The sequence below is a fragment of the Caloenas nicobarica genome, chromosome 7 (genome assembly GCF_036013445.1).
Source record: "Caloenas nicobarica isolate bCalNic1 chromosome 7, bCalNic1.hap1, whole genome shotgun sequence".
In the NCBI taxonomy this organism is placed as follows: Eukaryota; Metazoa; Chordata; class Aves; order Columbiformes; family Columbidae; genus Caloenas; species Caloenas nicobarica.
The window spans coordinates 20,621,888-20,639,019 of record NC_088251.1 but is presented as its reverse complement, the minus strand read 5'-3'; the positions used below and the strand labels follow the sequence as shown (position 1 = coordinate 20,639,019).

The following is a 17,132-nucleotide window of genomic DNA, read 5'->3' as shown; positions in this document are numbered from 1 at the left end:
CTGGCCCTGCATTCTCTAAACTTGAGCAGAGACAGCACTGCTCTTGATCTAAACGTGAGCCAGTGGCATCTCAATTCAGAAATTTTTCATTCCTAATCAGCTCATTTGGTGGCTTATTTCAACCAGCAGCATTGAAATATACTCTGTATTCTAGGAAAAAAAAGGACTAATTACATAATTATCACAAGAAGCTAGCACTTCTTCACCTGCAAAGTCAAGCAGATGACTTTCGAAGTCATGCTTTTCTCACGTCCTGCTTTTACTAAAGGTCACTCAAATATACAGAGCAACTTTATTGAAGTTTCCAGAATTGACCACACAGTTATGATCTGCAGAAGTTACGTTACTTCTGAGCTCTCATTAGACTCAGACTTTTGTTGCATCCTTAGGAGGAGTGGCATTCCTCAAATGGAAGGAAAAAAGGCAACATTCACTCAAGAACCGCCAGCAGAAATTCAGCTGGCCCTTGAGTTCTCTCTACCCTGTCCTCTACAAAGGGATATGATGCAAATACTAGTGACAGCAAGGAGAAAAATACCCATGGCACTTGGGGAAAAGGCTCTTTCAGAGGGCTTAAACCAGTCAAGAGCCACCTGGGAAGCAGAAGATTGCAGAGTCTGATGAATAGGCTAAACAGAAGCTGCTCTGCTAAAGCCTGGAAAGCAGCATTTTTGTCCAGTCCTTCTAAAACTACAATAGTTACATTCAGGAGTGAGTGGGACTGTTGCAGGTTGTGCTAGGGGAATTTGGGAGAAAGAGGGTGATTATTATTACAGAGAAAGAACATAATCTAAAATAAAAAGTTCAAGAACTGCTGCTTCCCTCCTTTCTCTCTCAAAAGGAACAGGTATTATATTGGTTAATTTGAGATAATTTCATTTGGGACAGTATCCATTGAATATATTCACAAGGAAGATTATAGTCTACAGTACAGAGCATAAGAAACTCTGGATTTATGCAAGAAATTCAGTTCAACTCCAAAAGAGAAGTTGCTGGGGGTCTTCTGAACAGAACTGACAGATAACACATCTTTTGCTGAATGTCTTGTCTTCAAGACACAAAAAGATACTTTTCATGCTTTAATCTTTATCTGCCAAAATAGTGTGTTAAAGAAAAAGGTGAAGGAAAAACCTTCAGAATGACTCAAATATGTTAAATGAGGCTGAAATAATTGATCTTCCAGATTTTGCTACAAAAGATTAGTAAAAGGCACAGTGAGCTGGTTTGCTTTTCAACCAGAGATGAAAATCCTATTACTCTAAGTTTTCCCTTATTACTACATTTCCCAGAACATCCGACATAATCAAATTGGACCCTTCCCCTTTTCATTCCCATCCAGAACTATTACCTTTCCAAAATAAACAAATTACCTAAGCCTTCCCCCACACTCAGCCCACACGTCCACAACAAAAGAAAAAACAATCCACCACCCCACAAACCAAGGGGGATTACAAATGTGTTTTCCAAGGATAAGCATATTTACAGTCTCATACACACACAGTTTTTTAATACAAGTTTCAGATGAGTCACAGAGGTTGCCTAAAGACGACCTGAATAATTTACAGTCAAAGTGGCAAATCAATCAGGACAGGCTACGGCAAGTGCAAACAAAAAAGTATGTTTTGCATTACAATGACATTTTCTTTCCAAAAAAATAGACCAACTAAAAAAGAAAGAAAATTTATAGCAGCTGGTGCTTACAGTATAAGACAGCATTTTAAAAATTAACTGTTAATAGCACAAGGAGTTAATGTTTACAACAAGGATATCTCTACGATTAAAAACATCATTGATGCTATTTTTAAGAGAGAATAGGCACAGGAGACAGCAATATGCCAGTGATAAAACACCATTATACATACAAGTGTGCTAACATCGCCACTTAATAGATCGTGATTGCCCAGATAGCCTTTCCTCCAAGGAAACCCAAGTGGGATGCAAAATGTGTACTATGTTATATATTCTTCACCTTTCAGTTTCACAATCAAAAACCAGAGATTATTATTTTTCTTTTCCAAAATTGTGGAAGTGATATCAACATAAGAATTATCTAAGCAGAGCTAAGCAACGACACACACTGTAATTTAATTTTCCATTTCTTCTTTTGTATTTGATCTAAAATTTTCAAGAGAACTTAGTCCTGGTATTTCAGGAATTCAGGGGAAAACACATTCATCTGAAAGTGAACTAGCACATGCAATATTTCAAGGTATCTTTCATCCATACAGTAAATACTGTTAAGCTACTCACTCACTGACTTGTTATAAGAAAACAAACATTTAAGTTCCTAATGCTGCAATTGCAGCTGAACTTGTGAGACTTTCTGGGTTTGTAACAGTGAATAGGAGGCTGTCAAGCATTCAGGAGGTCTCACCTTCTACGTCATTCTCAGAACTTGTCTCACTGAAGCTTTTCCATCGTTCCTTAGCTCTTGACAAGAAGATTTCATAAAGTTCTGCAAGAAAACAAAACCAAAGAAAGTGACAAGAAAAGCGCCCATCCAAAACAAAAGCACGCAAAGTATACTTGGCTTTGAGTTTATTGCTTGGTTTCATCTGAACCACGGAGGGCAGGAGGAGAATCTATTAGATGGTCACCTCTAACCACTGGAGTACCACTATGCCCAGTTTTACAGTGTGCACTGTATTTTGCTTTCTTCTATGGTGAACAGGCAAATTACAAGAGGGAAATCATGTCTTAAATAACTCAGATGTTTATTTTTGTGAATAGGTTGGAACACTTCAAGTTCATCAAAATCATTAGTTATGAAATAAAGCAATTCTCCTTTCCACCTCCTTAAGAAAACAAAGCTACAAATTCTCAATATTAAACATAAAAAATATTTTTTGGGGGGAGCGTCACCTTAACTGTTATGAGACTGAAATGTTTTTGTAAGCAGGTCTGGAATCGTTTCCATAATCTACCAGGATATGACGTCCAATGGTTTAAAAAAAAAAAAAAAAAAAAGAAAAAAATCATCTGTTCGCAAGGATGTGAAACACATTTCTTCAAAAAGCCAATATACTCTCATTTATATTTTTTAACAAAGGTTTAAATTTTTCTTTTAAAATAGTCAAGTTAAATTTACATTAAGATGTGATCTGTTAATGCATACCAGGAGTGATATTTAATTCGTTTCCCACAGCTAGACTCCAAACCTTCCCACGTACACTTGGGGGTAATCCCTGCCACCACAGCTCTCTAACTCTTCGGGTAGCACGCCTGAAATAGGAAAGAAAGCACATTTCATATTACTCTGTAATGACCTCTCTCTATATCACAGCAACAAAAACTGACTTCTTGACAAAAAAGAAAGGAAAAGAAAAATAAGGTATGTAGTTCCTCTGTTTCCAAAGGAGAAACAAGCCAGCCTTGCCTCATTTACACAACAGAATTTTACTTACATGCCTTCCCAGTTAGGTAGTATTTCATTGACCCAGATCACCATAGCACTAGCGATATTCTCTTCTTGCTTGAAACGCTCTCTCATTATTTTTTTCCTTTTATGTGCTTCTTTAATTTCTGTTAAGCATAACATGTTAATAATTCTGTATTAGTGTATATAAAGTATTGGGTAAATAATTCAGCTATTATCTAATTATTTAGATGATGCCTGAAAGATATCAAGGGTAAATTACAGTTGTGCAGGAACTAGCTGGTGCTATTTTCTGTTGATTGTAGGTGTATTTCACTGGATTTTTTAAAAATTTAAGCTATCTTTAAGTTATTCAAATACACAGCAGTTTCAACAAGCAAAAATCTGGCTAGAAAAGTCTTGGCACTCTTTTCTGCAGTACACAGAATGACTAAAAAGCAAGCACATCATCAGCACGGTTTTTCCTGCAATGAATTTCACAGCATGTTCTACCAAAACCTTACTTATTAGACTAATCAGGAATTCTTATAGATCAAATTATTATATAAAAGTGCAATTCTACACCCATTTTAAAAATTATTACAATTTTACTGAATTTTCCACCTAAAAGGATTATATATTTTCTTTTCTGGAAAGAGGACCTGAATATCTGAGACAAAGCCTCAATGCTGAACAGGAGAAAAGTATTCTGCCTTTTGTTAGAAGAGGATCGTTTATAGATTCCTCTTATTAAAAAGGCTAAAAGAAAGACGGAGCAGTGCTATCTTGACATCACTAAGAACCACTGTGAAATTGCAAGGCATTTTCTATTTATGGAAGTATTAGACACATCAACAGAGTAAACACGCCATCCCTGGTAAACTGATACAGCTGACCAGCTTATTAAGTTTTTACTGAAGCTTCGTGTGTAGCAATAGTTAATTTAATAAATACATACTAAAACACCACACATGGCTGACCCTCCAAAGATGCAGTTAAATGAATATGGGCCACAGATCACACCTTGTAAGATGCACAACACAAGAGAAGAGTGAAGTGAGTTGTCAAATGCCTGAAATTCTTATTACATCTTTCAGAGTAAGTTACCACAGATCCATAGAGGCTCAATCAATTCAGAAGCTTGTAACTCTGACAACAGCCCAAGTACAACGTGCAGCAATAGCTTATTCCCTGGATATTAGGCACAAGAATACATAAGTCCTTTCAACAAACTATTCAAAGACTTACACAGTACCAGATGCTACAGGTATGTTTAATTTTTTTTTTTTTTTTTAAAAAGGGATCTATCAGAGTAGGAAGGTTCACACAGGTACAGCTGGTTGGAAACAAAACAAAGTTTTCATCTGTCTTCACACTGGAATTTATCTCAAATTCCTGAAAAAAACCCCAGATCTTTAGGTAGTCAGCTTTATTATACTTTGGCTCTCAGTGGCAACTGCAGCAACACAGCTTGAAAAAGAGTCCAAATACCCAGAAAGTTTCTAGCTGATCGCATTACACAAGTAGTTAAAAAAACACCGTCAAGTTCCTACTTAATTAAAGAAAAGGTTAAACTGACTTCTGAACCTAGTTGTGTTCACTGTGGTGGAATAAGAAAACAATTTGAAAACTGAGTTCTGTTTTAAACTGTGTGCACACATGTACTAGAAAATAACCTAGATATTAAACAAGGTTGTTGTTGACTGTACCTACTAGCGCAGAAGCCAGGAATTACTTTGTTTTTGCTGCACAGTTAACATACCTCGTTTTTTTGCCTCTGCCACCATCTCATCATATTCTTGTCGGTGACGTAAAGCCTCCTCCACTGATTTGGCAGGAAGATTTCTGAAAACAAGTTGTTCCTGAATTCAATACATACAAATGACTTTCTGAACCATTTCAAAACAGGTTTTAATTTGGCTTCTAAGGTGAACTCTGGCGTTGTCACACTACCAGTGTTTCAGTAACAGCAGTAGAAGACTGACTCATTCAAACCTACCAGATGTTTACTGCTTCTGTTTCAGTTCTCCTATAGCTTCCCCCAAAGCAGGGTTATTAGACTGGTTGAAAATCTGGAACGATGCTCAAATGAAGTTTGCATGAAGTAACAAAATGGAAATACTGATATTCTATCCAGATATTTATTCCAATGCATTTCTGCACAGGCAAATTTTAATCATTAAATATACCTGCAAACCGATACTCCATTTGGTCATCTGAAATCTATGATGATGTATTTTTAATGAAAGGTAAAGGTTTTTATTCATTAGAGTTAGCCCTTTAAAACCTTCCTAAGAGAAGATAGGTTTGCCAAAGGAAGAAAGGACAGATCCCCATTAATGTCAGAGCTACAGCTAAAGAATCTTACTGCAGAACTACAAGTTCACCAGCTTAAAATGTGTTTGGTTTTTGGCTGCATAGTGATCCCTTAATTGTCTAACACACACTTCCTTTTGATCAAGCAGACTAATTCCAAAGCAAATCTAAACACAATGTTTGGTCTCAGTCTCTTACCTCATCTCTAGTCTACTTTGGTTCAAAATAAACAGAAGACAGTTTTGTCATTTTAATATGAAAAAAAAAGTTTTCCATCTCCTCTTATACAAGCAGAAAAAAAAACCCCACAACAAAACAACACACCAAAAGAACGAAAAACCCAAACTGTATTAATATTTCAAATGGAAGTGAGAACAGAATATATTTTCAAGAATGAGACTGTGGCAACACATTACACACTTGGGATGGCACTCCAATTTGAAACAAGTGGAAGTGTCATTTGTAAAAACATATTTATGTTAGTTTGTGAATTGTAATATTTTGAAAGTACAGAAAAGCATCAGCAAACCAGTTACTGCATATCTGACTATCCACCCTATAGTAAAAGAAATAACATATTTTTAAAAACATAATCATAGCAATCCATACCTTCATTCAATATATTTCTGTCTTAGCATGGAATAAGCTTATATGCCACTAGAGAGAGTATCAAAGGAAACACTACATGTTCTATTTTAGATTTCCCAATTGGAACTTCTTATGCAAACATTTAACAGTGCCATCACAAGCTTTCTCAAGGTAAATATGAAAGCTTTGCTCCCTTTGCTTTCCTCACAGCACACATTCCTAGTCAGCAGGTCCTCCTCACTCCTTCAAGTTGCTAAGACTGTATAGCTAAAAATACTGACCAGTTTATTACCCATTTTTCATTACTTTTCTTATTTGTACTTAATGAAGCTTTTGTTGCATCTTCTGCTGTTGCCTTGCCTTCAGCTGTAGTTTTAAGGAGCCACAAAAACATAACTGAAACAGGGGCAAGGAACAGTTTCAGTGAACACGATCATCTTGCTGCCAACAAAGCCTTTAACTGTAGTTGCCAGATGCAAAATGAGCATTCAGCACTAGTGACAGGAAGGTATTTCTTGTGTTTCAAAGACAGTTCTCACTCCTACAGCTACCTGCCTAATACTTTTTTTCCTTTTTAAAAAAACACTCTTCTGGTAAGGCAAGTCCAGGTTTACTGAAGTGACAGCTGCCACTGTCTTCCCGCCCAGTCTAGGAAATTAAGTTTCCAGAATGGGCGAAGGAGAAGGAGTGCACATTGAGAGGGCAGTGAAGAAATCCATAAAAGTCTTCATGAATTTTCCTGATTAAGGATGCCCACAGCACTGCCACAAGCAGCTGTGATATACAGTAGATAACAGACTGGTGGTCCCATTATAGTGAGAAATAATTCCTCATATAGACTATAATATAAAGGTTCTCCTGGAGGTTTTTATTAGTCTATTATCCGGGATGGAATAATCCAATGATACTTTCATGTAAGACTTGAGAAGCTTAGCTCATCAGAAGCATATATAAAAAATTCAGTCATCATCAATTCCACAGCAAAATCATACTTACGCTGGTCGATCCTCCAGAATCAAAGCAGTAGTTGAGAGTGGTTCAAATTCAATATTTTTACGTCTTGCTGATGGGGGTGGAGGTTTATACATTCTTCCTGTCCGTGCTTCATATTCCTAGATAACATCATTGATAAAAATTTGACCTCAGATTTCAGCCCCGCTTCTAGTTACTAAGTATAATATTACTTGTTTAACTTATTAAATAATGTTAAAATATATAATATTAAATAATTTAAGACAGCAAGGAGCTAGCAAGTTGTAATTGTTTATAGCAAGACTGCAGGTTTCCAAGACTGCTAAGTAAAGATGAATGAGAAAACAGTTTCTTGTGTCAACTTAATCTTTGATCTATTCTAGTTCAATATTACTACTGAGCATCCAGTGATCAGTTACAATGAGGAAGGCTACATAATCTTCCCAAACTAATTAGTATGCAAGTAATTTGAAGTTCACAAAACAAACAAACAAACCACCACACACAAAACCCCACACAACAAACACCAAAGACCACTAACCAAGAACATGTGTCTCTTTCCATTTCTTTCCCTTTGATTCTATAATAGCCACTTTAAGATCTGGTGCCCCTCAGGTTTCTGGAGCCTTTAGGAGGACCATCAAACTCACATTATCCAGACCTGCCTACACTATACTCAGTGACAATGTAACAGTATTTATAATTAAAAGCTTGTTTCACATCATTTCTTTCTCAGAGGTTAAAACATGCAGTCTACTTAGAAAAAAAAAATTTAAGAGCCTCCAGTACACAGAAAATTCTGAGAAATAAAGAATCCCATTCCATTTTCAACAGAACAACTCAACAAAACAGAAATATGAGAAATCTTTAGCAAAAAGGCTAGACAGAGCCAGGTGAAAACTTAAAATCTCATGTTCCCTCTTTTTTAGCCGCTGTAAATAAAAATTTACAGCCAAGTTACTAGGAAACCCATTCTTACAATCAGGCAAAGCTTCAAAGGTTATCTGTGAGAAGACTTTCAACTTATTCCCAAACCAAGTGAGCTTGTGGGTTCACACTCTCCTTAGGCATGAAGGCTAAATACTAGTTTCTCTGCAAGTCTTCCACATGCTGGATTTCAAACATAGAATACTAAGAGCTGAGAAGTCATCTTTTTAAGAGAAGAAATTCAAGGTATTTTAGTAATGTACTTTCACAGATCACACAGCTCTATTCTTAAGCACAGCCAAGTGAGCTCTAACTTGTCCAAGTTTTTTTTTTAATCTAAAGATAGTTTGTTCTTGTACATCTGTTGCTTTAATAATTGTGTAAGTAAGTTCAGTCTCAGATTAACCACAATATCTTACGTACGAGTCACCAAAAATAAATTTAAAAAATATCAGTTAGGTCATGTATCTTCCCAATCAAACTAGTCTTCTCTAGAAACTGTTCCCAAATGACTCTCACACCTAATACACAGCTTCTGGTGCACATTAGTTCTCCCAGGGAGAAACAGAGGGCTTTACACATTCTGTGTTCATTGGTAGCATCAGAGAAACAGAGTTGACAACTCTAAAGCTATTATATAGCTTAAAAGTTCAGTACACAGTAAGTCCATAAAGTTAAATGGGAAAAGACCTCTCACAAACACGACAATGCGGTCTCAGATTTCTAGAGAAGGCACAAAGCATTCGCCCAACACTAAGGTGGCTAAAAGCTTTCTGCTCCACAGCCTCCTTACCCTGCCCGTTTCAATGATGTCTAACAAAATTTCTGTTCTTTCACATAGGGCACAACACATTAAGTGATCTGAAAAGTATAATCTCGATGCCATGCTAATCTCGTCTCAAGGGGAAGTTATCATGCAAAATCATTAAGGTTAGAAGAGACTTCTGGAAATCACCTAGTCCAGCCTCCCTGCTTGAAGCAAGGTCATACAGCAGGTTGCACAGGGCCTTGTTCAGCCCAATTTTGAATATCACCAAGGATGGAGACTGCGCTCTTGCTAGGCAGAGGCTACAGCAACTGGTATGCCCAAGTGGTTTCCCATCCAAGTACTAATCAGACCCAAGCTTTTACCTTCAGAGCTCAGAGATGAGGTGTGGTCACAACACTAAGGGCATGCACATTATATGCCTCTATATATATTTTCAGGTCCTGAGAAGTTATCTGGACTTCTTGCCCTTCTCTAGTTCATGGGAGTCAGAACAACAGTTTAACTCATGAGAAAAGGTGACTGCACCTCCACAAAACAAGGCAAAGAATAGTTTTGAAATATTTTCAGTATCTGTTGAAGTGATTTCCATCTCTACCCCACCTATCCTTCCAGCCATTCACCCCTTTAACTGCTGTATCTTACTCTACCCTGTGTCTGTGTACTAAATATCTCATTTTGTTAGTACCCTGGAAAGTCACACATTCCCACTAAAACCTTAATGCTTTGTAAATGCAATGACTTTTAAGTTACTAGCCAACGGTTCTTAAATACAACTTAGTTCTAAAATATTTCCAAGTCTGGCCAAGAAGCGTGGTTACAAAAATTTCCTAGAACATATTCCTCTTCTGAAGGGTACTACCCAAGACAACTTTTGATTGAAAATAATATGCAACCAACATAATTTGGCACGTTCAAGCAAGCATCTTGAACATCTGGACATATAGGATTAGTAGAGTTCTGTTGTAATTCACAAAGGCATGAGGAGAAGAAAAAAAAATCAAAACTAACATTCACTGTATGAATGAATATACACATTAAGTCTAAAATTATTTCATCCACTCGAAACCATAGACACATTATAGACATTTCTGCTATGCTTTATACCTCAGGCTACCCCAGTATATCCTGAAGTTAGGAATGCATCCTCAGGTAGCATCTAGGCTGCAGTACCGCAGCAAGGCCATCCCTCATACTCTTGGTAGAAGTTCTGATTTACTTTCACACTTTCCAATACTTTGTAATAGAAGCCACAAAATCAAGTTCATTTAGTGGTCAGAGATTAGGAAGCTCAAATGGTACCAACCTTTTCAACATTCCTACGTACCTAATTTGTATGCAAGTTAAATTAAAAAAGCATTGCAAGATGGACATTAGAAATGAAACTACTCTCACCTTTTTATTACAAGCAACACATTTGAATGGTGCTAGTGCTTCTGGCTATCGTACATGCTAGGAACTGATATACTATTTCCAAGGCAACAAAGAAAGGGATTTTCACAAAAGGCAGAACTCATCACCCAACTGTGTTTCTGGAACTACCTTTCATAAACAGTTGGTTTTTGCAAGAAAAGAACACATGCACAGAGAGGGAAAACACTGTTACTAGAAAGAGTCAAAGCAGAGACCAAAATAGCTTCAAGCTCAAGCTGTCATAGCTGCACATTCTCCAGAATGAAATATAGTCCAAAGTATTGGAACTTTCCAATGGAAGATGCTGCTTCTTGAAGAAGCCTGTGCTCTAGGAAACTTACTTGAAGGTGAGATCCCAGAACCTTCAAACATGCACGGACCTCACTCATTTGTGCAACTAAAATATCTTTTTTTTTTTTTTCTGTAATATTTTGCACTACTAGATGCAAAGAATCCCATAGCCTTAACAATGCTTTTGATACAGAATCTAAAATTCTTGGCACAGGATAAAAAGCTTCTGCTGACACAGAATTTCACTTCAAAAGATGTGAGCTAATACTCTTCTTTAAAAGGTAAAAATACAATTTAAAGTTAAATGTCTTGTCAAATGTTTAACATGCAAGGCATATGCCAGAGCATAGAATAGTTGAAAACTAAGATTCGAGACTACGTGAGACTTGTTTATGAGGAAAGAAAAGAAAAAAAGGAAAAAAAAAAGTTTCACATATATGGTTTCAGTAGTTTAAGGAATGTTGTTTAAAAAAATTGTTATTGCAGCATTAAAAGATACAGACCACAATCCCAAAATAGATAAAGAAAAACAAATCTCAGCTTTAATACAAAGTAAGTATAGTTCTCTCCTTATTAAAGCTGGAACTTCATCATCCAATCTACTGCCAGTAATAAACCTGTTAACAGGCCAAAAGCATGTTCTTCCCAAAAAACACAGTGACATATTTAAAAGCACAGTATAGGGAGGGATTTGTATTTCCGGTATTTATTCCTACAGAAATATAGATAAACCTATTAACCTTCAGACAAGTAATACATGAATGAGGCTGGGGAAAAAAAAGTCTTTGGTAACTTATTTTAATAAATAAATAAATAAATAAAACTGGCATACACACGAACTATTCTGGTGTTTTAAACAAAAGAAAAATAATAAACCTGCACAGGTCTTTATTGCCTGCACCTTTTTGGTACCTACATGGAAAACATATAAAACTGAAGTTTTTTTCATCCTGTTTCAGAAGAACCATATAGGACAGCTAGACCACTCTGGGCTATTTTGGATCTCTCTGAACAGTACTGGATTGCACTGTGTAACATACACCATAATTGCCCATGGCTGCTTCTTCCAGCATCTAAGCAAACTAACTTACAGAAAAGAAAACCAGCTGCATCGCAGCATTCCAAAAGCATTAGTCGACCCTAAGGAGGGCACACTTGTGGGTATAAAATATTTAGCTAAGTGTGCACATAATGATTCAATTTTAGAAGATAAATTTGCATCTACAGTCCCCAAACTATACAGCTTTAAAGGAATAAATACTGACAATGAAATTTTACACGCATCTTGCTGGGATAAGTTTTAATCTATCTAGGATCCAACAATGACAGCTGAACTCCTGGAAATGAGTGATAAAAGCCTTGGATTACAAGGATTGTGGGAGTCCACAGTCCTGAAAGTACCAATAATACAGATTAAGCACTCCAGATCCAATTATGTTTTATGTATGCTGGAGAAGAAAGTGACCCAATAGGTAACATTGAATTAACTTTCATTACCTTAAGGATTGCCTCTATTTACAGTATGTCAAGGCTTACGAATACTCCTATTAAACAAAGCATACACCCTATATATTACTGTTTCTCTTCACACGCTTTACTCCCTCCAAATTCTAAACCTGATACTGAAACAGGTTTTGTTCAATCAATCGTGACTGCTGTCAAGGAAACAATGCGGAGTGCCACATAATCTGCAAGTTGTTTTAAACCTCTCTCCACACACATGTTCGACTCTGTGGAGCAGATGGGGCTCTAAAAACATCTATATGACTATTTTCACAGTGTTGTACAGCTAACTAGAAATATCAGAGAGATCATTTCCCTTCATTTCAAGCAGAGTTGATCATGCAAGAATGGAAACATTAATATAATTGCTTAGGAAGGTACCCATCTAAATCACTTTAATAAAAATAAGAAAATTTATGTAAGAAGGATTTCTGCTAATGCATAAGGATTCACTCCAGTGTCGTCATGCGTCCCCCTCAGGTTAAATGTTAAAATTGCTGAGCTAGAACTGGTTACGAGGTGATTAAAAATAAAGCGCTTATAGCAATAGTAAGTGCCACTGAAAAATTCTATGAGTCACACACTATACATTTTCCCAGAACTAAGAATGCCAGATGCTATAAGGACAGACAGAACAGTACCTTCTTTCCTAACTTGCAGGTGATATAGGAAGAACCTATATTGAAGGAGGGAAAAATACTAATCTTCACATAGTACAAGAGAACAACCAAACAGACACTCAAAAGTTTCTAGGTCAACCTTCCAAAGTAATGTCATCCACCTTAAGATGTTCATTTACTTTATTTTTTTCCTCAACTGGGCATTTAACAAGTTGCACCAAGTTTCATCTTTTGTTTATTACGAAACAGCAATAAAGAAGAGCCGAGAGTGGCTGGACCATGTAACATGAACCACAGCCATCGCATACATCTAGCAGTCACATTACTGCTCTATTTCACAAAGCCAGAGTAACAGACCCACAGAACTAAAAAGCTAAACTTGTATTATTCCCGTTCAGCATAAAAAGTTTTCAAAGTAACAGGCATGTGCATTGGGCCAATTCCAGAAGGATACCAGCCACAGCAATTAGAAGACGTAACAGCATCTAACAAGTCTCAGTAGCTACGCTTTTCTAGGTTTCCAATTTTATATCAGAAATAGCGATTAAAAGCCTCTCAAGTTCTGAAGAGCCACTGTTAATAGCTTGTGTGACTTAGTGACAGGGAAAAAAAAAAAGGATTCTAGGGTATCAGTTTTCAAAGCTAATACAAGGTGTTCAAAAATATTACAAATTCAGCCTTTTAACAACTTTTACCATTAAGCAAGTTGGTACAGCAAACATAGAAAGTAAATTACTGTGAAGCTCTAGCATTATCTATTTCCTGCTATTCAAGAACATGCAACACAAACGATAATACTCTATCACTTTAAATTGTTAGTGAGACTCATGTGTGAGGTTTATTTATTTATTTTACTAATGGTATCTAATGAGTTGATGGTTAGTGCCATAAAATATTCATGCTAATGTGAAAATGTGATGTTTGTTCTATTTTAATGAGTGCTACATAGTCCCATGCATGGCATTGAATACAACTAGGAAAATATATATATTAAATTTCATACCCCTGTGTTTAATAGACTGAGAGCAGATATTGACGCAACACTGCCAGAACTGTCATCCTAATGAGAAAAACAGAAGTAAAGCCTTAGTGAATAAATGACAGAAAAGACCATTACAATACAGCAACATGTAACCCAAAATTTAAATTCATACGTATTTCTATCCTGTGTTTAAAGAAACATAGATGTGGGCTGCTCCTCCTTCTCCAGCCCTCAAAATATACAAACACACATACAAAGACTTCCCCCTTGTGCAAGATGTGTATAGACATCTATTGGACTATTTTTCTGGTTTAACTTAAGCTGTATATTTTCTACAGTCAGCACCTCTGCCTGAAAGGAGATCTTTTACTGTGGCACTTCAAGTGCATGACAGATGATGTTCCCCAATATACTGTCTCTCCCTAGTCCAGACCACCCATAAAAGTTACGCTTACTTAGACACCGGCCTTGGAAGATAAACTGTTAAAAAGAAAAGAACAAAACATTTTCTATAGGCTGACAAAAGAAAACAGAAACTGTTTGCTCTGAAAATTAATCTCGAAGACCTTGCTCTCATTTCTCATGGAAAAGCCAAACATAAAGATGGGGGGGAAGGGAAAAAAAAAAAGCCATTGCTTTTAAGCATTCCATTATAGCACCTGGAAGAAGGAAAATTATCATGCCTTCAACATTATTTCTGAACACATCTGTAGTGTTCTCGTACCATGCGTAGCCCAGACTAATAAAAAGCGTTATAAAGGCTTTCTTCTCCCTTGCTGTTTTCTCCTTTTCAGTACTAAAGTACCATACCAGGCTCAGAAGGATAAGCGCTACATTAAAACAAAACCAAACAAGCAAAAAAATCACCACCACACACACACAAGAACCCACCCACCACATGAAACACACACACCAAAAAAAAAAAACAAAAAAATCAAACAAAAAAAAGCCAAACACCAAACTCACAGCTTTAAAAAAGTCCACAAAAGACGGCATCTTTACTACCTGAATCTTTTTGCTAAATCCTACCCTTTTGGAATTTCATACAGCCTACCTAGATGATGATTTTTGCTGTCACAGCACCTCAAGCTCAGTAGCATAAGTCTGCTTAACCTGGAGAAGCTCACTTAAGAGAAGAAAAAACAATTATTTTTATTTGTGTCACCCTTTGCTATCTCTATCTAGGTAACTACCTGCTTAAGAATCACTCCTGTGAAAAAGCATCCAGCACTGTATTTACCTACTTCTTTCAGATATTCAGTACTTAGATTTGTTGACAACCATGCCATATACACTTTGCAAGCACTGTTAAACTGATACAAAGATTGCAGGGAAGAGTTAATATTTCAAGTTAGGTCTGTGTCACGAAAACTGATTCAAAATGCATCTGTTCCTCTGAAGAGAAGCCTCCAACAACCCTCGTCCCTGAGAGACCATGGGAGTTCTCCCGATTAAGTGAATGCAATTTTTCCATTAGATCTCAGACTGGAGATAACGACATTGGAAAAATATGCAAGTGAAGACAGTGAGTTTTTTAGCCCTCAAGTACAATTTGGGTTGTTTTTTGTTGTTGGTTTTGTGTTCTGCCCCTGCCTCCAACTTCAGAGCCACCCAAAAATATTTTCAGAGGTTAGTTGTAGGACAGTGATCCAGTCATCAAAATCAGAGTCAGTATTTAATGGACTGTCTAAAATGAATACCTTCCATTTTGTACACAAGGTGACAGCTTCTGGAAAAGATGGCTACACTTCTGAATAAGCAATCATTTCTAAATCACTGCAGGCTTTTCATGGTGTGTCAGATCTAAATAAAAAGCAAGCTTCTCTCCCATCATTTAAGGCTGTCACTGACAGTACTTTGTTAAAAATGCTGATAAACAAAAGTAAAACATCAAATTCACTTTATCTTGCAATGTGTATTTCTGGTTTTTGAGTTTAGTTTAATTGGGGCATGTTAGGAAAAAAAAATGGCCATACTTCTTTAAACAAATCAGAAGTGTCGAAAAGTGCTTTAATAAAAACCGAGAGCTAAACTTAATGACTTGATATCCAGAATAATTTTGAGCATAGATTTAAAGCTCTTTTCTTTAATCATGAGCAAGAAAAAAAATGAAAGCTTGCATTTTTAAACAGAACTTGTACTTCAGTCAATACACACCAAAATGTCATGCATCAGCCCACAAGTCGTTTTCTGCTTTAAATGCTTCTGTATTAAAATATTTCAGCAGTCTAATTTAAAGCAGATCTCTGTACAGACCAAAAAGAATTTACCAGACTCATCATTAATGAACACATACTTCTTATAATAGCCAGTTTTATTAGCTGCAGTTCATGAAAAAAGGCACACTTCCTAAAACCATCAAACACATTTGACATTTGCAGTCCTAAGGAGTTGCTATTTTCCCTTTTTAAAAAACAGCGAAGGAAGGAAGCCCAGAGGAGGGAGATGTCCAGCAAAAGAGTTGGCCTCAATCACATCCTGCCTGGGCAGCTCTAAACCCACGGAGAGCCGAGCGTGCCAGCAGCTGCAAGCGGGGAGATGCCGCTGCCAAGAACTTGCAACCCCTGACCCAGTTCGAGCTGCAGCATCTCGGCCCAGGCGCGCTGCCGGCAGCACGGCTGCGGGGACCCTGCCGGACCCTGCCACCTCCCCGGCCAGGAAAACCCTGCCGGCTGCTTTTTGACAAAAACATTTATCATCTTCCACACAGGTTAAGAAACTTGCAAAGAAAATTATTTACAGTAACTTTCATTAGACAGTCTCTGAAGGCAGAGCTGGCTAGCATCGCTGTCTGAAAAACGTCTGCAACAGCATCCCAAATTAAGTTTCCAGCTTTTCTTGGAAGTTATTCAGGATATTAGAATCACCACCTGAATTCTCTGTAGAGGCATATATAGCAATGTCTAGTTGATAGACAGCTACTGGGAGCTGCAAGCATTCATTTAAATGTAATTATCAATTTACTACATCATCCTTACCAAAAAGATAACACTGGAGGCTTCCATCAAACAGGATGGAAATAGGGCACATGAGCTTTACCACCCTTTGGACTATAAATAATGTACAACAATGCAATTTTTTTCTTCTTTTACTAATAGGGAAGTCCTTTAAGTGTCAATATTTTGACATAAAGCTTTGATATAAGTATTATCCTTACCCAAAAAACTTCCTTCTCTTATTAATTACAAAGCTTTTCCTGTTGTGAGTTAATCTTTCCTGCAAAAAGACTTTTTAAGATCTCATCTTTCATCTGAAGGATGCTGACTCATTACCAAGTTTGCTTAATCAAGGGTTTATTTGCACCCTGCCAAATCTGGCCACTGGCATCAGTAAAGTCACAGAAGTTTGTGTCCAGCCACAGAGAATGCTGTAGTGTCCAGGAATGGCAAGATTTGTTGC

At 36.9% G+C, this 17,132-nt stretch overlaps 1 protein-coding gene across 1 annotated transcript in view; it reads right to left on the bottom strand.

The window, feature by feature from the left end:
* Positions 1–17,132, bottom strand: part of LOC135990760 (TBC1 domain family member 12-like) — a 45,163-nt gene that overhangs the window by 7,616 nt on the left and 20,415 nt on the right. Inside the window, 6 exon segments of the mRNA XM_065638784.1 lie at positions 2,375–2,455; positions 3,116–3,222; positions 3,405–3,522; positions 5,118–5,200; positions 7,256–7,371; positions 13,755–13,811. Of these exon segments, the coding sequence (XP_065494856.1) occupies positions 2,375–2,455; positions 3,116–3,222; positions 3,405–3,522; positions 5,118–5,200; positions 7,256–7,371; positions 13,755–13,811 (562 nt within the window).